Source organism: Stereum hirsutum (assembly GCF_000264905.1).
Source record: "Stereum hirsutum FP-91666 SS1 unplaced genomic scaffold STEHIscaffold_23, whole genome shotgun sequence".
In the NCBI taxonomy this organism is placed as follows: domain Eukaryota; kingdom Fungi; phylum Basidiomycota; class Agaricomycetes; order Russulales; family Stereaceae; genus Stereum; species Stereum hirsutum.
In genome coordinates, this window is record NW_006763153.1 from 45313 (window position 1) to 69527 (window position 24215).

General features: G+C 51.2%; 7 protein-coding genes across 7 annotated transcripts; 3 read left to right on the top strand and 4 right to left on the bottom strand.

Annotated features, from left to right (window-relative positions):
• Nucleotides 1-123: 123 nt before the first annotated feature.
• On the bottom strand, nt 124-3093 carry STEHIDRAFT_116238 (uncharacterized protein; the record flags this gene model as incomplete). The annotated part of the gene is made up of 12 exons (XM_007311011.1): nt 124-305; nt 424-950; nt 1008-1157; nt 1210-1372; nt 1440-1605; nt 1655-1799; nt 1858-1966; nt 2036-2282; nt 2338-2427; nt 2472-2552; nt 2622-2749; nt 2811-3093. The coding sequence occupies 12 exons, from the start codon at nt 3091-3093 to the stop codon at nt 124-126; spliced, it is 2271 nt and encodes a 756-aa protein (XP_007311073.1).
• A 412-nt stretch (nt 3094-3505) lies between these two features.
• Nucleotides 3506-7349, top strand: STEHIDRAFT_36251 (ARM repeat-containing protein; the record flags this gene model as incomplete). Its single annotated transcript, XM_007310971.1, is given in 14 exon segments — nt 3506-3639; nt 3718-4122; nt 4136-4196; nt 4585-4668; nt 4808-4911; nt 5264-5326; nt 5461-5485; nt 5564-5637; nt 5861-6113; nt 6264-6369; nt 6454-6525; nt 6594-6755; nt 6845-7079; nt 7172-7349. Coding segments are annotated over 14 exon segments (1956 nt in total), but the record flags the coding sequence as incomplete, so codon positions are not given.
• A 1162-nt stretch (nt 7350-8511) lies between these two features.
• STEHIDRAFT_116240 (uncharacterized protein) lies at nt 8512-9449 on the bottom strand (the record flags this gene model as incomplete). Its single annotated transcript, XM_007311012.1, has 5 exons — nt 8512-8763; nt 8820-8911; nt 8987-9095; nt 9256-9370; nt 9436-9449. 5 exons carry the CDS (start codon nt 9447-9449, stop codon nt 8512-8514), a joined length of 582 nt encoding a protein of 193 aa, XP_007311074.1.
• Nucleotides 9450-10719: 1270 nt separating this feature from the next.
• On the top strand, nt 10720-11152 carry STEHIDRAFT_69024 (uncharacterized protein; the record flags this gene model as incomplete). The annotated part of the gene is made up of 2 exons (XM_007310989.1): nt 10720-10972; nt 11034-11152. Coding segments are annotated over 2 exons (372 nt in total), but the record flags the coding sequence as incomplete, so codon positions are not given.
• A 589-nt stretch (nt 11153-11741) lies between these two features.
• Nucleotides 11742-11942, bottom strand: STEHIDRAFT_69031 (uncharacterized protein; the record flags this gene model as incomplete). The annotated part of the gene is made up of 1 exon (XM_007310993.1): nt 11742-11942. A coding segment is annotated over one exon (201 nt), but the record flags the coding sequence as incomplete, so codon positions are not given.
• A 1425-nt stretch (nt 11943-13367) lies between these two features.
• On the top strand, nt 13368-18667 carry STEHIDRAFT_135595 (uncharacterized protein; the record flags this gene model as incomplete). The annotated part of the gene is made up of 12 exons (XM_007311013.1): nt 13368-13476; nt 14033-14402; nt 14426-15402; nt 15483-16069; nt 16156-16281; nt 16353-16624; nt 16682-17228; nt 17308-17409; nt 17430-17493; nt 17560-17978; nt 18256-18556; nt 18606-18667. 12 exons carry the CDS (start codon nt 13368-13370, stop codon nt 18665-18667), a joined length of 3936 nt encoding a protein of 1311 aa, XP_007311075.1.
• On the bottom strand, nt 18632-21162 carry STEHIDRAFT_116243 (uncharacterized protein; the record flags this gene model as incomplete). The annotated part of the gene is made up of 9 exons (XM_007311014.1): nt 18632-18881; nt 18942-19080; nt 19422-19499; nt 19818-19857; nt 19995-20254; nt 20393-20570; nt 20640-20807; nt 20874-20913; nt 21071-21162. 9 exons carry the CDS (start codon nt 21160-21162, stop codon nt 18632-18634), a joined length of 1245 nt encoding a protein of 414 aa, XP_007311076.1.
• Nucleotides 21163-24215: the final 3053 nt, after the last annotated feature.

A 24215-nucleotide genomic window follows, 5' to 3' on the forward strand; every position in this document is an offset into this window, starting at 1 on the left:
CCGAATTTCCACGCCACACAGCCGGGCCCTCTACCCTCAGCTTGCGCAGCTGGAGTATGGATCAACAAACAGAGGAAACTCCATTTTTATTGCAGAAATGAGTTGCATACAATGGCCATAGAGTTATGACTGAACTAGTTTTGGTTTAATCTTAATTTTAACGATGGGTAGCCCATTGACTCTGACTGCTGTGGGCGAGGTTGCCCTCCGGATAGTGCCGAACAGCCACGTGGGGCCACACAGCGCTATTGTCGGCACCATGGTCCAATTGTTCAGCTTTGTGCGAGCTTCTACCTCAGTAAAACCTGTTCACTGACTTCTTAAATTCATGATCAAAGTATAAATGATGTATTCTAAAACCAAAGCAAGGTAATCTAAACTAGTCTGTTTCTTGCTTAATTACATAGAGATCATGCAGAACACTGTCAAAGTCAGGACCAAAGAGATCAGGATCGTTGGGGTGGTTGGGAGCATATGATATGCCTCGAGTAATACGACGACGCTTTGACAGAGGCTCGAGAGACGACTGTGATGCAATAAGTGAATCGACACCTCTCCTGCCAGTCTTTGGCACCTTCTTCTGAGTCATGCTATAGGAAGTAATGCCAGCCACGGATGGTACGCCCGCCTGCATGACATGCGAAGTGCCACCACTTGACTCATCCTCAGAGTCGGAGTCTACGTCACTTGCCTCCATTTCTAACTCCGAGTCATATACGTTCTCCGAATCACCATCGACTTCGCCTTCATTCGCGTTCGCTATGGTGTCTCGAAGAGCCCGAACGTCGGCGAAAGAGAGATCAAGGGTAGATCGATCTGCTTTAGACATGGAAGTGACAGTTGTGGTCTGGCTGGTGGTCCGTCGTCCACGTTGAGCAAGGGAGCGAAGGTGGCGTTCGACCAGGTGGATAGGCTTATTGGGATCTGGGTCGCTAGCAGACACCAGGACACTGCAAAACGGACGAATGTTCAGGAGAGCCGTGAGAGAAATCAGTAGACAGACTTACATAAATTTCCCATTCGTATTTCTCAACGGAATACCTCGTCCATCGAACTCCAGCGGGCCGATGGCAACGTCGCGAGTGCATTCAACGATATAGCTGAACGTCTTGACCCGGCGCTTCTCGCCGATAAGAGGTTTGATTCTGAATATGCGGCTGAGGATGAGAACCGGACATAATGTTTACAAACAGTAAAGGCGTGACTTACTTATGGTATGAGAGGCTGTCTGGGTGGATAGGAATAACACTCCAGAGCTGTTTAGGACCTTTGTACGCAAAAGTCACGCGACGCTTAGCCTTCATGGATGCAGATGGAAGCAGAACAGGTTGATAGATTGTTGGATGCAGGTAAGTGGGACCATCGGCCAGCCCTATGTTTGACGCGCAGATAATTGCTGTGTCAGAAAGAGAAAGAAAAGATGGTAATCGAAAACATACCCTCTTCAATGAAATACAGGACAAGAGGGTTGTTCTGTGCTCTAGGCGAAGAGATATCGCCGAAGATAGCGCCGATGAGTGAGTCGTCGCGCTGAAAGGCTGGAGCTAAGTAGGTTGGCTCAAAAACATCGTGCTGGTCGATGGGATCGGAGGTCATGTACTTGCTCTGGACAGCGCTTATGAGAGAGATAGAGACATACAAAGGGAGAACACACCTTGTAGTCATCAACGAGTTGCGCCATTCTTGCAGAAATCCATGTATCGTTCCGAGCATAGACAGGCAAGAACTGCCGGTAGTTGAGACGTTGTTGCTGGGTAGGTGCTAAAATACCCTGTCTCACGCAGCGCTGAACGTAAGGCCTTTGCGAACACCAAAGATACATAAAGTGAAACAACAACAAGGTATTCAAGTACGCACCATATTTCAGTTTCACAGATGATCGAACCAGCGTATGAAGCCAGTGCAAAGCGAAGAGTACGGGACAAACAATCGAACAAGGCTTCTTCGGTACAGTCGACAGGAATGCCTGTGATGTGCACACATCAGCTCCCTATCCATTCGTAGGACAAGAGCAACGCAGAGCGAAAGAACATACCTGTCGTGTGTAAGTAGTTGACGATGGTATATACGCCTATACCGCCCCACACCATGCGATGCGAACGGATTACATTGCAAGCAAGGCCTTCACGCTCACGAGGATGCTCTGCACGAACTCCGTTGCGATTCACCGTCCACCTACGCTCCTTCATCCAATCGACGATAGACTGTTGGTATGCTGGCCAGTCCTTCAATATGTCGATATGATGCATAGGAAGTTCGTGATATAGTGAAGCCCATGAAATCTGTTCATGAAATTGAGACATGCAGCAGGACAGATGGCGAAGTAATACGGCGAACCTGTAGAACCATGTCGCGCGAATTAAAAGACAGCACAAATTCTGGGAACTCCAGAGCCAGCCCTATCCGAAAGCCGCGCATCTGCATGTTCTAATGAGTGTGATATTATGTTGAGGAGGATGAGGATTACAGACCTCTGCAGGTACACACTTCACCGACGTCTCCCAAGTTTTGATAGGATAAACTTGTGGAGATGTGTGCGTCAGAAGTTGTATCTACGAAGTGCAGTGTGAATATACGTCAGGTGGAGCATCAAGACATATAATAAGATGAGAGGTGCTTACCTGGCACCAGAGAACACTCAGGTCTAATATGAAAGTACGGCATGTTGGTATGATGTCTTGCAGGTAGAGCTCGGTGACCGAGTGTGTCATGGCTTCTTCTTTAACCTGCTTGGTCTGGCGACCATTGGCTGAAGCAGAAGTAAGCTTGTTCAACATTGGAATTGCACCATAGGATATCCAAAAACGCACATCGCCACGGCCAGAGATATGTCTGACCACCAGTAGATCCACGCTTGTAATTGTCTGTGGCACTGAGTACGTCGACAAGTCCGTCCTTAAGACGAGTCCCTTTCTTGGCTCTACCACATTCCTTGACAGAACCATCAAACCAGATCGCCTGAACTTGTGCTTTGGCTGTTCCTGCAGGACGCGAAGTGGACTCTAGAACAGGACGAGGCACCAGAGGAATGAAGGTAGCAACAGTAGTTCGTGTCACCTTGCCCAGACAGTGAAACTCGTCTTTCTCTGGCATGCTGTGGACTGTATGAGAACCAGAAAGAGAGAGCCTCAATGAGTCAAGCTTAGGAGTGGATAGAGCAGTGCAGTGTACGAGGGTGAGACGTGTTGCGCGTTCTGGTTGAGCTTAGATGCGTAGTGTCACAGATGTGACCTTTTGTTCACACGAGCCACAGTACGGCTGCTTCGCCAAACCTAGTAAAATCGAGGGAACAGTCGGGTATCCGAACCTAGGCAGTGTCCCTGACAGCAGCACCAGATCTTCCTATGCATACCGATATTGCCTCGTAGCCGTTCCCCTCCTGGTCTGATGGTGTGATTACGCCGTCGCCACATCTCGATGTAACCGACTTCATCCATTTTTTTCTCCCTTTGCCCATTCATAACCACCGCGTCCCATTCGTTCTAACTATCACTTCCTGTCGTAGGTTCGACACGCAGCCCTCACAGCCGCCGTCTCCTACCTCTCGGCCCTTTCGCCACACGCGCTGCCCCACGCCCTCAAATTAATGTATCCAATCCTCGACACCCTCCCTTCTCTCCCCGCCTCCCAGCTCCCTCGGTACGCCCGTCACACCATCCTCTCACTTCTTCTCACTGATGTCTTCTAATATATCGTCCATCACCACCGCCACAACAGGTTCCTTATCACCCTAACCCCACTTGCCACCTCTTCTCCCTCCCTCTTCGCACCCCATCTCCCCGCCCTCCTTCGCTGGCTCCCCGGTCTCATCCTTCCCAGTGCCGACCCAGGCCCCACACCCACCGTTGCTCGTCCCTTCCCCTCCTCTTCTTCCGGCCCCTCCTCCGGCGCGTTCACATTCCCACCATCTCCGTCCCATCTTTCTCCCCACTCCCACTCCTCCGGCGCGGAAGACGACCCGCAAGACGAACAGGACCTCGAAGCGGAGGAGGTGAGGAAGGCCGCGCTGGAATTTATGATCAGCTTGAGCGAGGCGAAACCGGGGATGGTGAGGAGGACGGAGGGATGGGTCCAGCTTTTGGTTAGGGGGTGTTTGGGCGGGATGGAGGGTATCGATGGAGGGTATCGATGTGAGGGAGGAGGAGTTGAGCGGGTGGTTGGAGGCTGATGTGAGTTTTTTGTCTTTCTTTTCTTTCGTTGGTTTCCTTGTGGGTGGAGTGGCGAGAAGGAGGTTTGGTGTGTCGCGGTGGGAGCCTCGTATGTTCGGGACAACGTTGAAATTAATGAGGCGCTTGAGGCTTTTTTCATCGCTCATTCCTTTCACTTCTTCTTTCTGTATCGTTCCCGTGCATTGATCAGAAGCTGATTATATTTCGTTGTTTGCCCTCCTCGATTCATATTACGCGATTCCGCCCGCCTTCCATATCCTACCCACGCCACTCCTCTCGGACGAAATATTCACTCACCGCCTACCCGATCGCTCAAATCAATGGACAAATCAACAAAATCCCACTTACCGACCAAATCCCGACAATAATCCAGCCCTCCGACGACCCGGCAGACGATACCTACCCCCACATCTAGGAACAGTCGCTCGACAGGCTCGCGTGCGCGGTCGGTGGGAAAGCGGTGCTGCCCGCTGCGTTCCAGTTGATTCCCGGCATGTTGGTACGTTGTTCTAACCTGATTCGTTTTGTCTTTTTTTCTCATCCTCTCCTTTTTTGGGGGCTAACGTTCTTGATCGTGATCGTGTGTATCGGTGCGACGGCGCGATGGTGCTGGACGTTGGATTCGAATGGGGCGATAGGCCAGCCACGATTGGAGGTTGAGATATGCGGGCTTGATGGCCATCGCGGCGGTAGGCGAGGGAACGAGTAAGGTGATGCAGAATGAGCTGGGGAAGGTGGTCGAGTGCGTTATTCCTTTGACCTCATTCTTTTCTCCCTCGGGCATCGAATTTTTGTCTTTCATCGTGGATGGCTGGTTGTGCCGTTGGGTCATATGGGAAGGGATGCGGGGGACGCCGAGTGGTCGAATCTTACGAGGCGTGATCGGGCTCCTCGATATTGTATTCGAGGACAGATCTTTCATTGGAGAGAGGAGCAGCGGCGTGGAGAGGGAGCTACAGTGACGAGCGTCGTTCACCGAGTGCAACGAACGTAGAAGACGGGAGAGTGTGTATCGGGAGGAGTCTGGCTTGGCAGTACGCGTGAGACGCCACTCGGATAAAATGCTGACCTTGCTTTGTTTTTATTTTTTCTAGCTTGATCCTCCCGCTCTTCAGCGATCCTTATCCGAGAGTGCGATATGCCGCTTGTCAATGGGTGTACGTGTCCCCTTTCTGAACCCTCCTTTTTTCATCTCCTCTTGCTAGTACCCTTCCGCATCTCCTACTATGCCCTTCTCCCCTTGCTTATTCCTCCGTTCGCCTCAACTGATCTTACAATTTTATCCAACCAGCGGCCAGCTCTGTACAGATCTCGAGGTACGTCCGGCCCTCCAAACGAGCACTTTGGCGAAGCGTACATAGAGACCGATGACGTGCTCCGTTGTCGCCGTTTAGGAAGTCATCCAGGCGGAGTACCATCAGCAACTGTTTTCCGTGCTCATCCCTACGCTTGAAGCTCCCGAGTCGAGGTATGTGTCTCCTATCACCGGGTTCTCTTACACACTTCTTCTACAGCCTCCATTCTTCCCGTACTGGCTTTTTCGCCGACTCCATCGGCTGTCTTTGCCCAGTTTGTTTTGCTCTTCATGACCTTTCGTTAACCTTCGTTCATTCTTTACCCACTCTCTTCGTTGTTTCAATGATGGTTTTATGGTTCACTGTCCTGATTTACCTGCACCTTGTTCGTAACAGAGTACACGCCCACGCCGCAGCCGCCCTCATCAACTTCTGCGAAGGAGTCGAGCGCGACACGCTTATCCCCTACCTCGATCCTATCGTCGAGCGCCTCCTCAAACTCCTTAATCCTGCTGGCCTCTCTTCCGCGAACGCAGATGCGAATGGGGCTGGGAACGAGAATGGGACGGGCGTGAAGAGATATGTGCAGGAGCAGGTGATTACGACGTTGGCGATGGTTGCGGATGCGAGTGAGGCTACGTTTGCGAAGGTGAGTTTTTCTCTGTTTCGCTTTGCGTTGGAGGTGGTAGTTGTAGGTTGGAGTTAGGTTAATAACGTTGATTTTGTTTCTTCTTGCGTATCTCGATGAATTGAACTTTTGCGGGTGCTGTGACGCTTTGGTGGGTCGTGGTCGATGTAGCATTACTCGAGCATCATGCCTTTGCTCCTCAATGTCCTCAAGAATGCGAATGGACCGGAGTATAGGAAGTTGAGAGTCAAGGCGATGGGGTGTGCCGGGTTGATCGGTGCGTCGCGTCTCGGTCTTCCCCTTTCAATTTGTTCAATCCGTTTGAGGTTTTATGCGCTGACTATGCTCTCTTAACTTCTAGCGATCGCGGTGGGACGAGACGTGTTTAGGCCAGACTCCCAAGTCTTCGTAGAGCAATTGATCCGAATACAAAGTACGTCTTTTCTACCTGCCCTCGCACCTCAACAGTTCGACGTGGCTAATTTATACCTGTGTTCGAAGACAGCCCAGTCGATCCCGGCGATGCCATGCTGCCGCACTACCTCATCGCGACGTGGGCGAAGGTCTGCCAGGCCATGGGCCCCGAGTTCGAACCTTATCTACCTGCGGTTATGCCGCAATTGTTAAGGGCTGCGAGTGTGAAGGCAGATGTTTCGATCTATGGTAGGTTTCTCCTTTCATTCCCTTCTCTCGTCCGTTTCAAATCGTTTCCACCCGACGCTCATATAATTGTTGGTGATGAATATCCATAGAAGACGAAGACGTCCCGGAAGACAAAGAAGGCTGGGAGACGATTACTATGGACGGGAAACAGGTCGTCGTTCGCACTTCCGCCATCGACGAGAAATGTCAAGCCTTTGAGACGTTGGTGAACTACGTGTCTACACTCGGGACGCAGTTCGCTCCCTATTTGAGTCAGACGCTCAAGCTTGTGTTGCCAAGCTTGAGGTTCTATCTGCATGATGGTGTCAGGGAGGCCTGTGCGATGTAAGTGCTGACATTTTATCTTGAACATATCCCACCGTCAACGAACCTCGAGAATTTACTCGTGATTGATGTTAACTTGATGTTATCGATAGGATCGTACCCATGCTCATCTCTGCCGGCAAAAACTCGAACACGCTAACGAATCAAATGATTTCTGTGACCTACTCCCAAGTCATCGCCTGCATCGCCATCGAATCTGACGCTTCCTTCCTCTCGTCCCTCTACAGATCCCTCTCCGACACCCTTCGCGTCGTGGCTGGCCCTTCCTCCGCACACTCCCGTCCCCATTCCCGTTCAGCGTCAGCAACGCCTCCAACCTCCTGCCCAATTCACCACCCCTACCTCCACATATATCGCCGGTCCCATCCAGCAACCTCTCCTTCTGACTCTCCTCCGACTCCGCCATTGCCGTCATCTTCCCCAAACCGGGAACACCTCTCACCTCGACACCTTCCTCTTCGGCACCACACAGCGCCAGCTCGCTAGCATGGCCACGCTTAGAAACGATGTGCCACGAAGCTCAATCGGTATGGGAACATATAAAGCGGTGACGAGGGCGACATGGTTGGAGGAGAGAGGGAGGAGTTAGCGTTGGTCGAGGAGATGGATTCCGCGTTGGAAGATAAGTGGTGGTTGACGGAGATGTTTGAGATGTTTTGGGAGAGATTGGACAGGGTGTGCAGGGGATTATGGTCATGGTGGGGAGCATGAGGGATCTGGGGCTCGGGCTGCGAGCGTGCGGCGAGGCTGAGAGTGTGGATGTGAGTATAAGAGCGACTGCGAACAAGAGTTGCGTATCTTGTGTTGAGTGGCAGAGAAGAGAAAGAGGGAACGAGGAGGTTTAGCAGTTCGGACATTGTTGAGGTATCGATCTGCGACAGTCTGCATGTATCCTCTTGTTTTTATTTGTAGGTTCGAATCAGCTCCTTCTGTCACGGTGCTCGCTTGATGTCCTGGTTATCTCTTGTTGACGCTGTCACACCTTTGCTACGAGTAGACAGATGGTCATAGAAGAAGGATATATCTATTCATTCCCTCTTCCATTGTCATCGTCGTCGATTTACTGCTGCCAGCTCGCCATATCGCGGGCATTTTGTACATGAACTCGAACCCCAACAATTCCCTGCACACTCACAGTTTTGCCCAAGTGTGTCAGGTAGCCCTCTCTGATTGTATTCAAATAGCAACAGCGTGTTGCGTTTCGCCAGTGAAGATTATCCATCAAACAGCGATAGCATCTTGAATGACGAAAAAGCAGACCGATATAATTGCAACTACATCACATCGGAAACAACAACGAGGCATCTACTGCTACGATACCACGACAGAAGAAGGTCGTACTGATCCGAGCAACTAGATCACGTCGTAGCGGAGATGCCCATGCTGCAGAGTTCGGAGAGGTTCAAGAGGTCGAGCATTCGTCACTACAACTCTACGTCCATTCGGGCTCCGGTAAATCCTCCATGGTACCCCCAGTACAAACCCGTGCCATGAGGGGTATCTTTGCCAGCGAGTGAATTTCTTGGCTCAACTCGATCCATTCATCAGGATGGTCTTTTCGGAATGCTTCCAGATGGGTGGTGAAGGTTCGTCGGAGGGCGTCCATCCATTTTTGGACTATCGGCTGCGTAAGATCGACAAAGTCACGAGAGCCTGTTCGCCATTCGGACACAGCTAGCCAAAACTACAGAAATGGGGTAAGAAAACAATGAGAGACAATCGAGGGTGGTATGGACTTACAACAACCCATCCTTCAACTACCATACGAACTTGATAGCCTTGTGGTGGCGCCGGAGTCGACTGAGACGGGCTGAGGAAGCCATAACGAATGGCTGCAGTCAACTCTCTAGGACCCTCTTATCCCCCAAATATTCACTACCCCGCCATGATTTTGTTCTGCGACATACCACTTTCATTCTTGTTTGGCCAACTGCTCTTGAGCTCTACGAACACCCTCCTGATGTCCGCTTGCCCACGCGATGTCTCAATCTCTTCGTGTATCCCTTTCTCACCGTACTGCGAACCTCTTCACACCTACACTGTGGTTACTTATGCTGGAGCTGCATCATGCCTGTATTTTTGTTGTATATCACACCGAATCATCATGTTGTATGTCTATGCAATATCTTGGCTACTGAATACCTAGTGTGGATGACCATAGGATGACAGTATGTACTTTGCTGTGAGGGTGAGCACAGAGCCTCATTAATACACGGAGCTCAAACAATTCCTGTAATGTCTTTGGCTCAGTAGGTAATGGCCTGTCTCTGTGAACAACGGGACCGGCTGTCCTGTAAGGTCGAGGGTTCAAACCATGCGTATACCACTTTGTCTACTGTAGTCCTAATTGCCTTACCCTGTGTTCTTCATGGCTGTAGCACCTATCTTAGTTTGTTGTACTGTAGTTTTTGCTTTATTGACATTCTCATTTGAAGTCCCTATATACATGAAAGGAGACAGCTTCATTTAATGTGGAGATCTAGTCGGTGGCCAAGCAAATGCTCAAAATCCGGATTTTTCCGGATCACCTTCCTAATTTGGATGAAGTTGAACTTCGGCTGCTGAATCAAGGAAGTTTTTCCACCACCATCACCCTGGCCCAAGCTTTCCATAACTGAATCACCCTCCATGGCAAAGAAGACCAAGGCAGCAAAAAAACTCAATGATCGATGTCAGTCATCTCTCCAAGAATATTCATAGTACCTGGCAGCTAATTGCAGCTGTGCTCCTAGTCAAAACTCTTCTTGCTACACATCTTGTTGCCCTCCAGACTCTTTCACTATTTTCGTGGGAGTATGTGACCCAAGAGTCTCTACCTCTACTTGAGAAAGCCCAGGGTATATTTGGACATGAGGTTCTTCCTGATGTATGTTTTCCCTCTTTTTACAGTAGTATCTGTACTAATCAGCCAGTAAGTTCGAGGCCTTTCTGCACTTGAGCATGAGTCACTGCCGGAATATCCAGGATGAACCACTCGGTATAGCACTAAAGCAGCTGCAGAATATATGTAATGAATCAAAACCTACCAAAGCCACTCATACAGAGAAACGAAAGCTGGTGAGCTACTCGCAACCATTCCTTCTGTACCTTCACCTGGGATATGACTAAAGTTGATCATATAGGTCAGGTCGTTTGGCCTCGGTGAAGCTGCATTTTCTGTTGCAGAGCTTATTGCTGCACATAATGGTAATCTTGATGCTGCAGCTGCTGCCAGCCGTGATGGGCCTGTACAGCTTGTCGTTCGCCAACGCATTACAGATCCACCTCCAAAGCTTCGGAAATATCTTGTGGAGGTCTATGACCCTCGATTTGCTGATTGCATTCTGGCTAACGAGGAGACAGGATATTATGTCGTGTATCCAGAGCAATCCGTCATATTTATCGCCCCGAATAAACCGGGTGGTGAGTAGTTAACTCAGTTCAATTGTTTTAGCGGCTCATACTCACTGAATTATAGAGATTGATGTTGAACTTGCAGTGCACCGCGGTGCAGTCCAGCAAAGTGGATCACATCAACACCTATATGACTGGCTGAAATATGTCGTGAACGAGGCATGCAATGCCCGACGTGATATACGCGTAAGTTGATTATACACATTACCCATTTTCTCCTGGTAAATAACACCCCAACTAGCCCAATCACGATGGCAATATGGTCCAGATTGGACTAAACCGTGGTGCCAGACATTGTCGCACATCTGGTTATGCCGTCAGCTTCCGTGCCAAACTCAGTGATGACACAAAGGCTAGTCAAGATGAGAATGTTATAGGAGCAACAAGCCTGTTCTGGCGATTTGTTCAGCGTTTTATGCCCGTAGAGGTCACAAGGCACGTAGAAGAGCAGATTGATATGCACGAAATGCCGACTATGGCCACATCGCATGTGCCATCAGGTATGCAGATTTATTGTGAATCACGTTTACTTAACACAGGTGCTCATCCCGTTTACTATAGACATCGGTTTTGCTCTGGAGCTTAACGAGGTCGAATATCGTTTCAGTCTTGCTGAGCGGGGCCCTCCAGAGGCATATCTGAGCCGTGGCTATGCAGCGTATGTTGAAAATTCCACTTGACCAGTATTAAATGCTAACGATCTCATATGTTCTTGTAGCTGGTCACATTGCGATAAAACCTTCTGCCAATATACCTTCAGCTGGACAGTTGGTCAAGATGTGCCATACGACAACAAAAGTTATTCCTTGCGGAAGCGCAAGCGTGCTGTGGGTCCAGTCGGTGGAGGTGGCAACTTCGTTGATATTACATTGCGCGTTGTGGTGAAGGCTGCAGTAGGCACTCTTATGTGCTTCAAGCCCGGCCATCCACACGGTACATCGTATACCTACGGGACCGTTAACTATGGCTTTGGATTTGCATTCACACAGAGACTCTCCGATGCATGGGAGGAAATAAAGGAGAGGGGAGGAGTACCACTAGTTGTCGATGAAGATGGGGCTGGGGAAGGAGATGACGATGGGGGAGATATAGAATGGGAGATGGAATGTGACTAGAATTTGATACTCACCATCTAGTACTAATCAGAAGACCTCACAATGGGGTTTCATCGAGTTTGGATTGGTTTGAGCGAGTTTTGGTCGATTCACACTTTGGAAAACTACGAAACCGAGACACTCCAAAACAAAACTTGGAACAAACCCTTTTGAACTATCCGGTCATAACCAACACACTCGCCCACAATCGCATCTTGCCCTTCGCCTGTGCCTGGCCCTCCGCCCCCGCGCTCGCACCTCGACCCTCGAAATACCTCTCTCCGTACCCCATCAATACTTCGCCCAATAAGTTCAGACCGTACCCTTCCTCGTCTTCGTCCAGCATTGAGAGGTGGAACCAGAGCCAGTCTTGACTCTTCCGTCATTGTGGTAACCTCGCCGGCTGAGTTAAGATCAACGAGGGACTAGCCCGAGCACAATTTGCATGCTTCTCGTTCCGCTTTGGTCTGCTTGTTTCATTCGATCTTTTCTGCTGCATCAGGACCCTCGACGATGGCACTCGTGATGGCATGGATCGTCCTAATAGATGGCCCCCACTTGGTCACGAGTGAAAATACGGAAGATGAGATGGAGTGAAGCACATTCCTATACAAGGGAGTCGTGAAGCAATATATTCCAAGGATAAGCACTGATTCGACATACAGAATCGCGGCGATCTCTAACACCGTCGGCAGCTCTGCATAGATAGGCATCCCTATTTTCTAACCCAACCAGTCCTTCCATCCCTCTGGGCTCGGGGGTGGCGACTGGACGAGGACTTCGGGCTTGCATAAACAGTGTTCATATGGGTAAACAGCGTGAAGGTTGCTGTGGGCTAATGCCCAACACAAGCTCAGTCGCGGTTCGGTTTCATCAAGTACAGTGCGACGAAACACATTCGTCGTCGAAAACGATGTAATGATCGTTCCCAACTTGGATCGCGCTCGGGGGTTTTTGCTCAAGACGATACAGAAAAAAGTATACAAGGAACACAGTTTTGCCTTAGAGAGCAGAGACTAGAACTCGTTATTCAGGTTGAAGTGACAATGACCGCCTCGCGAACCAAACCCAGGCTGTCGCTTCAGCACGAACGCGCCTGTGCTACTGTGCCGCTCAATTGTTTCCCGCAGCAACTGATATTCAGAACGGATGATGAGAAAATCCACTATTTTCCTCGTTAGACCAAGTGCACGGGCGATGGGGTGAACGTTATCGAGGCAAGTGTAGTGCTAGTGGTCGGGAATGTCGATAGCGATGTCATCTGTAATGTCAAGAGGGATACCGATGTTGGCCTTCAAGACTGTACCGTCTTGGCAAGGCCACTGAAGTCCCCAAGCATGTTTATAGACGTAGTGCAGAGCTTCAGAGGAATTCATGACGGGTGGCGATGTCGAGGCGATGGACGCCGTGCCAGAGAGATCGATATGCAATTCCCCTGGGCCAGTCTTCGTGAACAAGCACGCACACTACGATTAACAGAGGTTAAGAGTGTTGCCAGTCACCCTGTGGATGAGCCCTCGGACGAAGGTAAAGCTAGATGTTCTCTGTTTGAAGTGGTGGTAGCGTGCAGAGGACGGTGTGTTTTGTACGCCACTTGAAAGTTGTACGAGTGGCGGCATGCTTACTTGAGCCAATACGCTTTGGCAGAGACACCAAAATACCGCCCGAACGTTTCTCCTCGCCATCCACGTCAAGCTCGCGTCCCACTCGCTTCTCTCACCCTCGCCCTCTCTTCTCTCTCCCAACCGTCACGACGAACATTATCCAGAAGTAGTGGCCGTCGACGATACCGAGGACGGCAATGCCGGAGTACGTGTACGCTCTTTACGACTTCCTTCCAGAGCACGATAACGAGGTCGAGTTTCATGCGGGAGAGCGGATAGAGTTCGTCGAGAAGGATGATTTGCATGGTGATGGATGGTGGCAGGTCAGAATCCATCCTCTTTTTTTCTTCACTTTTGAGACCATCCAAGTCCTGGCTCGTGTCTTCAGCGCCATTTTTGACGCGCAAGAGCCTGGTGTACGCAGGACGAACTCAATGGCGGAATACCCAGAACATCGCGCCGTTCAGATAGGGGCTGCACGCGTAGACTGGTCGTAGGGTTTTAGGGCGAATGCGACAGGCGATACACCTCGCAGACTCATTGAGGACGAGCCACAGTGCCCACTGTTCATGGCCTCGTACATAAAATGGAGTGCGACCTGTAGTTGCGCTCTTTTTTCTTCCTTTCTTCGTCTCGAGCTCCTTCCCCTTGCTTTCGGGTTGAAGGACTCTTCGTCACCTCCCTCCTCACATTCCCTCACGTTTCGGTATACGAAGAAGGCTGACCTCTTTCTTTCTCCCCTTCCGTGAATCTTCTCCACCCTTCACACAGGGCCGAAACATCCCGGGCAAAGTCGGACTGTTTCCACGATCTTACCGCCCACCCGCCCCTCCACAACAGCCATAATCCTCGCTACCCTCAGCTGCACCCACAGCGACATCTACCGCCAGTGCCTTCCATTTAGCCCCGATCACCGCCTCCACTAGTGGTGCACGGACTCTATCTCCCGAACCCGCCCATCCTCCTACGAGTTCCGGTGGTCTGCATTCCTTAGCAGAAGAATCGGAGAACGAGTCGGTCGCGCCACCGAAAGTTTCGGTATCTTCAGATGGGACCGATGAAGGGGCGGTGATGCGGGAGACGATGACGGATGTGCAGCAGGCGATTGAACAATTGGGTCAGAGGCGGAATAATGGTGCTGGTGGACATACGGATGATGAAGGTCGTTCGTTCACCTTCTCGTCCGTGCGCGAGTCGGAGTCGACGGATCGTGAGTCAGATATCGATATGGAGTTGGAGACGGAGGGTGATGAAGGTACGGATGGAATAACCAGAAGAACGTGCGGAAGAGGTTGGCGAAGAAGGTTAGCCGGGCGAACGAGGAGGAGAGGAGGGAGAGGGAGAGGGAGGCGCAATTGGAGGTGGTGCGGGCGAGGGAGAGAGGGAGCATCATGGCGAGTCATATGGCGCCACCGATTGAAGTAGAGTTGAGTGACGAGAGCGAGGACGAAGGGGACGATGACCATCACCACCATCATCATGGCCATGACCAAGAAGACAAGACGGAGCATGGGAGGGTTGCGAGTCAGAGGTCAAGCTCACAGATGATTCCGGAGGAGGACGAGGACAATCATCTCCTCGCCGTTCCTACCGCAACCCGTGGATCGTTCGGCACTCCTCGAGGCCCAGAGCCAATCGTCCCTAGCGAAGATTATATCGTACCCTCGCCAGGCTCTCATAAGACGGGTTACGAAGAGGTCCCTACCGTCACTCAAGCATCTTTCCCCGTCGCTGCTCCCGCATCCGAACGGACGTCCTCGCCATATCGATCCGGAACGCTTCCTAGTCCAATCTCACCGGGGTTTACGACTGGGACGACTGGGACGACCGCGGGAACCGGGACTGTAACCGATGATACCAGGCCGACGTCTACGCAGCCCTCCGCAGCTTTCTCGAAAACGTTCTCCGTCGGCGATATCGAACCGATCGCTACGCCCATCCCCGTCAGTATTAGTGCCGCCAACGCCACTGGAGAGCCCCCGGCCAGTACCCTCGCCGCCGCTGCCAACCTTCTCCCTTCGCCTGCCGCGTCTTCGGCGATGGGATGTACGACCTCTCCTGTACATAAATCTGGCCTGGCGCTGTCACCTTCGAGTCCAGGGAGCGGAGGTCCGAGGACGGGTGGATCCAGTGGCATAGGCAGTGGACATCCGAGTGACTGGACGGTGGATGAGGTCGTGGAGTGGCTGAGAGCGAAAGGATTTGACGAAGGGGTTTGCGAGAAGTTCATCGGTATGTTTCCCTGCCTTTCTTTTCACTTTTGGGGGGGATTCGCTTTTGTGGCTGACAAGCATGTACTTCGAACCATATAGAGCAAGAAATCACCGGCGACGTTCTTCTTGAACTTCATGTCAATCTCCTCAAATCCGAAATCGGCATCCCAGCCTTTGGCAAACGCATGCGTATCGCCAACGCTATCATGGAACTCCGTCGTCCACCATCCGCTCTCTCTTCCCACCACGACGCCAACTCCCAAATCAACGGTGCTCCCGGTACTGGTAGCAGTCAATTCAACGGCTCTGGCAACAACGGTTTCCGTGGTCACTCCCAGAGCCAGAGCCTCGCGATGTCGCACTCCAGCGCGCCACAGAGCCTGAACAGTCCGTTCATGCTAGCTAGTCCGAATAGCGCGGGATCAGGACCGGCGAGTGTAGGCGGAGGTGTGGTCGTGACTTCAACGGGCAGTCCGATGGCAGTTGTGGGGATGATTCCGGCGGACAGCTTCAGTGCGCCGAATACGGGATTGATGGGCATGGGCGCTGGCGAGTCGCCGATGGGGATGGGATTGGTGAGGAGAGATTCGGATCCGGGTGTTAGAGGACCGGGACAAGGCCAGGACGACGATCAGGTCGGGCTGGGATTGGGTATACCGAGTGCGTTGTTGACGGGGAAGAATAGGGTGAGTTTCGATCTCTCAGCCTGCTCCTTCTACTCCGTGAATGTCATCGGAAAACGCGCTGATTGGTTGATTTGGGACTGTGTTAGAAGGGCCGGCCATCTCAGTTGACGTTGAGTCCAAGCGATAGCGCGCTGGGTGAAAACGTGAAGGCGGTTGCGGGCGGTGCCTACACGGCGGATGAGACGGAAGATGACAGGGCTGTGGCGAGTGAGGTGCGCGCTCTCCTGACTTTTCGCCCCGCAATATCGTCGATTCTAATTACTAATTCCTGTAATGATCGTAGAATGATGGGGACAGGAAGCTCAAGACCCGGAAAAGCATGTTCGGTCGTTCAGGTTCCAAATCGTCCAAAGACGGCGACTCAGCCAAAGATCCCGTTACTCCCAACTCGATCGCTACCCCCCAAGAGGATGGTTCCCCTGTTCAGCGTCGAACGAACGGTAGGAGACAAGGTAGTCTGGATGCGAACAAGGGCAACGACCGATTGAGCATTTTCGGTGGTGCATTCTCTGGATCGTTGAGCAAGTCGAGGAAACCGCCTCCTAGGTACTCGGCGTACGTTTCACTTTCCAAGAAGTTAATAGTTCGTTGATCTTGATTTCGTTACCCTAGGATGGTCGACAATGCGGACCTACAGCATGAGAAGAGCAACCCATTCGCTCTTCTTGGCCGAAGCGGTAAGAAGTCGTCCTCCGGTAGGCCCTCCACGTCCGACGGGCAGTCCACTCACAAGAAGTGCTTCGACCCTGCCGCCACTCCATCGAAGAAGAGCCATAAGGAGAAGGACGAGAAGGCTTCTCGCGACTCCAAAGACTCGAAAGAACGCCTGTCCAAAGAGCAAGCCGTCCTTCGTCGTCGTACATCGTCTCAGGTCTCGAGTCCTACGCGTGGTGGGACTCCTAACGCCGCTGCGTCTGGTGCAGGCGTGGGTACGGGTGTGGGTACGGGTGCTGGTACGGGTGCTGGTGCGGGTGCAACTTCGGGAGGAGAGGGGCAGAAGGCGACGTTAAAGGCAGGCCAGAGTATCTTGCAGCAGATCGGGCAGGCTGATCATAATGGGTGGATGAGGAAGAAGGGCGATAGGTATAACACGTGGAAATCGAGGTATTTCGTGTTGAAGGGGCCACATCTTTATTGGTTGAGGAGTAATTCCGCCTCGGTGCGTACCACTCGTTCTTTTTCGCCCGTCGTTGTTCGAGATGAAGTGCATGCTAATACATAAGATACTGTTCGTGCAGGAGACAAAGATCAAGGGATACCTCAACATCGCTGGATATAAGATCATCACCGACGAGAAGGTCGACCCGGGAAAGTACGGCTTCAAGCTCGTCCAAGAAAACGTCACGACGCACTATTTCAGCAACTCGTCATTCGAGAGTGGATGAAGGCACTCATGAAGGCTACTATCGACCGGGATTACACAAGTACGGTTTCTCTTTCTCTTCCGCCACTGTGGCACCACTGTTACTGACATCTGCACGTAATTTCAGAACCTGTCGTTTCCTCCGTCAATATCCCCACGATTCCTCTTACCGTCGCTCAGGCTATGAACCCAGCCCCAAGGCCACCATCACCTACCGCTCGCGCCGCCACGCAAAAGGCTCTTCGCCGCGAGAACACGAATCAGCTCTCGACTCGTGACGCTCAGATTCTCATGATGGGGGTTTCTGGTGACGCTACGGACAACGGGAGCAAGATGCGCCTCGACTCCTTTTTCGACCAAAGCAACGACACCGCCGGAACTCCAATGCAACGATCGACTCCTGCGCCACTCGGTGCGAGAGCGATGACGCCTAAGGGACCAGCCAAATCGCCGCCGCCTATGAGTGTACCCGCTCCGGCTCCTGCAAGGCCTTCAAGGGAGATGAGAAGGTTGACCAGCGACGGCAGCAATATGAAGATGGATAACGTAGGCCTTCCGCAAGTTGCTATGTTTTCGAGGCTCTAAACCTTTTTTTTCTTTCCTTTTTCGTTCTTCCCATGTAACACCGTCTTCCCTTTCGCCTGCGGAATTTTTGCCCTCCGTGTTTCCCACTCTACATCATGATGATACCCCAAAATCCTATCTTTGAACTTCCCTCTCCACCTCATACTCCAAATAGGTTCCGTCTAGCTCGAATTCGGTCGAAACGAACCTCATCTAATGGGCAAACTCTCACCTCCCTCACTCCCTCCGGATCTCCGAGACTACACCCGGCCCTTTATACGGCGGTCTTGCCATTCTCCGTCTCTCCGAATCGATTAAAGGGCGTCCAGCATCACCTCCCGTGCCCGACTCCGCCTTCCCCTCAGGTCCGAACGATGATAAGCTCGACGGTTTATTCCGGTTGTTCGATTTCCTCCTCGATAACGACGTAAAGATGGGCAGCGTTAGTATCAACGACGTGAGAATGGGAAAGAGAGACAAGATCCTGCAGTTGTTGAAGGCGTTGAAGGCGTGGGAGGATAAGCGAAGGCAAATTGCGGAGAGCATTGGTTCGGGGGCGAGTAGGGCCGTTCATGGCTCCCGTCTCGCCGTGGGGACCGATGTAAGTAGGCGCAGAGATTTTCTGCGGCCATGGACTACTTTGGGTCGATTGGGCTAGTTTCTTGGTTTAGGTTGATGGTGAGAGTGTCCGAAATATTCTTCTTGGCTTTCTCTTGACCTTTGTGGTAGAAGTTTCTGGCATATACTCGAGTCTCAGTCACACTCAATCGCACGCTCGTTCTATCTCTGTCTTGATTTCTCTTCATCTCACTCCGTTTTCCCTTCCTCTCGTTCGTTTCTGATCTCCCCTTTTTTGGTCGTCTTACTTCATACATCTCCTCCCATCTTCCCTCATACATTTCCCTCCGCTCTCCTTTTTCTTATGTGAACTACCCCCATCCTCACTTCGTCCTATTCATTACACTCTGCTTTCCGTTCCTCTCCTCTCCTTCCTCTCCGTCTCCTTTCTCGTCTATCTCCTCACCTCTGTTTGCGTGGTTATAATCACGCATTACTATAGCACTAGGAGCTCGATAACGGGCATCTGTACGGACTTTTCATTTGTGTATCACTTATCCCCTTCGGCACTCTTTTCTTGTAAGTTTCGTTTGCTGTTGCCCATTTATCACCTCCACAACAACATCGGCCTTCGTGATAGCCTGGATAACTTGAATATAGTCGTACATATCTGCACTCATCGTAAATAGAACTGTGTGTTTTTTGACCCTCAGGAGCTGCACACCAATGATTTCGCCACACAAAAGTGGCGTTGAGGAAAGGTGTGACATGTGAATCCGGGACGGAGCGCTATCGAGCGTTTGTACGTGGGAAAGAAGCGCCTTGTCACGGCCACATGGCGAACGTGGTAGTAGAATACTTAGATACTTCCGTAGTCCTTCACGTTGACTAGACGTGCTCTCCAGTTCGCGCTTGTAATATTATGCCATAGAGCTCTACCGTATCCTCAAAGATATAGAGAAAACAATATGAGCTCTCATCAAATGAACCTCGAAGGCTTTGCTCCTGAGAATGCACTCATGCCTCCGCCCTCTCAAAGCCCGGATACCCCAGTCGAAGCCGTTGCGTTCCAAAACAATGCTTCCCTTCAACAGACGTAGTACGACGTGCCATTCCAACCAAAAAGCAAGCCTGCTTCCCAAGAAGTCCGAGTAACTCATTCACAAGACCCTGCACAGAGCAGTCCAAGAAGTTCGAATCGCACATCCTCTACATGCTTCCCCACTTAGGCCTCTATCTGAATCCTGCCCCATCTTCGCTAACCAACACCACCAACACCACCTCCATATCCTGCTTCATGTTGCTGTGAAGAAGTTGAAATCTTCCATACCGAATAAGTTCAGCATTGGCTGTTCTCCCGGCTACGAAAATGGAATGCGAAATAAGTCAGAGAGCGAACGGAGTGAGAACGATGGGTAAACTTGCCGGCACTGTACTGACATCCATAGACTTGGACGGAGACGACGGCCACTCTTCCCATAAATTCCAAATGTCGGGAATCGAAATTTCTTGGACTTCTTGTTCGACCGTGGGTTGGCGCTGGTTGGCATGAATGACGGTTGGAACAACCCCGTAGGAGCAGGCATCTTTGTTTGCTAACACTGTTTCTTCGCTAGTGGGTGTCGTGACCAGATGCGGTGTATTGGATCCGGGAGTGACGTGCATAGGAGGGGTTGGAAGGGTGGAAGAGGAATATCTTGCTATACGTTCGATTGCGCGTCCGCATGACGAATTAGGTAGTGGTGCATGAGTGGGGAGAGGTGCCATCGGAGCTGGCGGAGGAATTCGTTCTGCGTCGGAGTCAGGCCCCACTTGAACTTGTTGATGCCGTCGCACACCTGCAGCCTCCAACATCCGCATCGCCACAGTCAGCATGCCGGGAACCTTCTGCTCTATCGCACGCATCACCATCGTCAAAGTTGAGAGGACAACAGCTTCCTTCATCGAGGAGTCCCGAGCGGCAGCTTGCTGGAGCATCGCAATTACGTTCAAGATATCCACCGGGTCTTCGACATGCTATGGATCGTTTGCGGCATCAACGTGTCTATCCAATGTACGAGTAGAACGGGGCAACATATAACGCACCTCAGACACCACAGCTGTCTCCTCCGACGCCGCAGCTGTCTCAGGTTCCGACGCCACAGCCATTTCCTCCGACATTTTCTTGGTACTCGCTGTCTTTCCCTTCTTCGGCGGCCTCTTCGTGAATATTATTGATGACTCAAGCTCTTCACCGTCGTGCTGCTTTATAAACTGTATCAACATGGAATCCTGTGCATGGTTCCTCACTGCGAGTTGTTCAAAGAGATCTTGGCTCACCTCCGTTGTAGAGACGGTACTCTCGCCCCTCGAAGCGTCACTGGAAGAAAAGTCCGCAATACATCAAAGACGAAGCAATTAAAAATAGTGGACATCCAGTACTTTGAAATACCACTAACCTCAGCAATATGCACGGTATTCCCGCCTTGGAGCAGAATTCACATGCACACTCGCCATTGTCTCCTTTCCCGTCGCACCTCCTCTTCCTCTTCCTGCATGCCTCACATGAGGCATTATACCTTCTCTTTCCAGCTCGGGGACTCCTTCTTGGATGATTTGTGACAGGCATTGCGAGCAAAGTACAGTGAGGACGTGAACAAGAATGAGTATGTCGACAACGAGCCTAAGGTGATTCAGGAGTTCTGACGGTTGTGTATCCATGTTTACGCGTTGTTATCCACAGAATATGGAGCGATGATCCTTGGAAGGATGGGGCATGATCTAGGAACATATTGTCCGGCAGCTCGGACTATCGAAGCCAGGTGGCCCAGCTTCATAGGTTTTTCTGCTAGACTCCTGTCAAAAAGACGAGATAATGAAAGTAAGCAGCATTCATTATCATGTCTGAAGGAGCATAAGTGGCGCTCCTTCGATACTGGGCTGGGTCTTGATGCATTTTGTTGCCCGCTGTTGTGGCGATATTGGTATTCTTAGCGAGATCTGGCGCTGGTATTCGGCGTATAACACTGCCCAAGGAAGCCGTCTCTAGGTAAACTTAGTCAACCGGCCGGACTCCGTTTGACATTCTAAGATTCTCCTAGGTTTAGCAAGGCAGCCCTCCTACGCACTCTCTGTTATTTCCACTATATTTATCTCCAAAGCAGATCCCACTACTGGATGTACAACGTTCGACATCGTAGATGCAGAAGAACGACCTTTCGTCATAGCATGCATTTCTGAGTACTGGTTGACTTCTCGTGGCCATCTACGACAGGGCGTAAACCAGATGGTGACAATGCCGAAGTTCGGTTGATGTTGAACCATCACGTCACGCCCGGGGTCGACGCGACCTCGTCCTCCTGTCCATGACCCGGATCTGAAAAGTGGCCTAGAGGTGGATGACTTCCCATCGTATTTGGGTGGAAGCCTAAAAGCCAGAGCGGAGAAGGAAATACGATAGAAATCAGTCTCGAGAAAAGTCCTAAACCGTCGCTGCGAGGTTGTAGCGACGATTCACTTCTTCGCAGCATGCTCAGATCAAACGGAACGTGAATGCGGCAGAGGTGTGCGCACGCGAAAAGCGTTCGGAGTCCAAAATATTTGGTCTGCGATGAGCGGTTTAGGCAATGGGATGTAGATAGAGACAGGGGAGAGAGGGTGACAGAGGCCGATCATTATGATGTAGTAGTGTCTACCTGGGGTAGGCGAGGAATAGAGATAGAGAAGAAGCAGGGAATTTAAAGAGTCTGTATTGGATGGAGCCAGGTCGGTGTTTGTATGGTAGTGAAGTAGGCGAGGCGGAGTGGAATGGAGTAGGAAAAGGAAGGGGGCAAGTGACGGTCGTGGCGGATAGGAGTGAAAACCATACTTGATATGCGCAGGCTCTCCACTCCCCAGCCACTCCTTAAAAATATGCAGGCTGTTTACCCAACGACGTCCCCGGTCCGCTTTTCGTCATAGCTTCATCCTCTTTCACCCGTTTGATGAATACATCACGCCTGCCGGCCGTAGTGAACACTTTATCGAATGGCAAGAACAAAAAAACAGAGACTACAGAGGAGAGGAGCTCGTATTGTTTTTGCCGGCTGATTAGACATAGTTAAATGAGACGATACGAAAAGGGGAACAGAGGGAACGGGACGACAACATACTATGACTGGATTTCCAGCCCCAGCCTTGCTTTCTCAGCGAGGCTGTCGAGTGTCTCGTATTCTTTTGGGATTTCGAACATGTATGCTATCCACGGATGATCCTCTAAAGAAAATCAAGCGTTCGGTGTCAGCATTTCACCGTATATGTACTGGATAACGGTAAGAGAAAGGGGGGAGAAGCGTAGAGATTACGGAGTTCTTCACCCACGGGTAACTCCACGGTCTGTTCTATCCCGAACCTATCCAGAATTTCTTTCTTGTCGATACCTGGCGCAAACATACACGGCGTCAGCCAAATAAACGATCAAGTGAGAAGCTGATGCAGAGAATGGAGTAAATTAGGACGCAAGGGAAGAGTGAAAGAAAGTAGTGTGGGGGGAACGAGACGTAGGTGTACAGCCTCGGGAGCAAGAAAAATACAAACGAACACAAGAAAGGAATGACAGATAAAGGGGCGAAAGAAGAGATACGCACTGCTTAACTCCAACGACCCCGGCGTCTGATAACTCTCCACGCACAGAATGACCTCCCTCGTCGCTCTGATCACCCCCTGTCCCTCTATCGTCCTGCCCTTCCTTGTCAATCTTGAACACTTCGACTCCGACCACTCTCGGTTTACCACCATTGAAAGTATCGAAGGTGATCCGGGTAGCTTACTTCCACGGAGTAAGGACGAGGTTGGGCCGGGCGGAGGGTGCGTAACATCCCTGTATACAGCACACCACCAATAGTACTCGTAGCAGTGGCAGGGTCAGCGACGAAGACGGGACGAGAATGGGAAGAGCGAAGACGAACCGTAACAGCATAACTCCTCATCGGCATTTCCGGATCAGAATTGAAGGTCCCCGTATACACACCATAATCACCCCCGTCTACCTATTATCTGCGCTGCGCTGACTAACAACGGGACGTGTAACGGATGGAAATATTGCACGAACGATTTCTTGACGAGGCTACGCGAGCGACTTTGCTCCAGCGTCGAAGCCGACTGGCAGCGATCGAGAGGCATAAGGACTCCGGTATAAATAATGATGAGCTGAGGTCGGCAGGTGAAAAATCCGAGGGAAAACAGTGCGTGTATCTAGCTAGAGGGATAGGGCGTTGAGTGGCGTGCGAAGCACGTTTGCATGTTCTTGTTAGGCAATATCGTTATGCATAGGAAGATCTGGCGCTGCTGTCAGGAACACTGCCTAGGTTCGGATATCCGACTGTTTCCTGGATTTTCCTAGGTTTGGCGAAGCAGCCCCCGATGTACGAAGGGCGCGCAGTCACGCTGTGCCGTGTTTTCAACTTCGACGGTTGCTTTACAGTCTGTCCGCCTGGATGACTTCTTAAAGAGCGACGACGAAGCACGTCATCGGTCTCCATCTACGCTTCGCCAAAATACGCGTTAAGTACCTCGAGATCTGTACAGAGCTGGCTGCTAGATGGACGAGGATGTAGGATTAGTTCAAGTGAATAAGCAATGAGGGAGGGCCGTAGGAGAGGGTGAAGTGCGAAGGATCCAGAAACAAGACGTACACGCATGAAA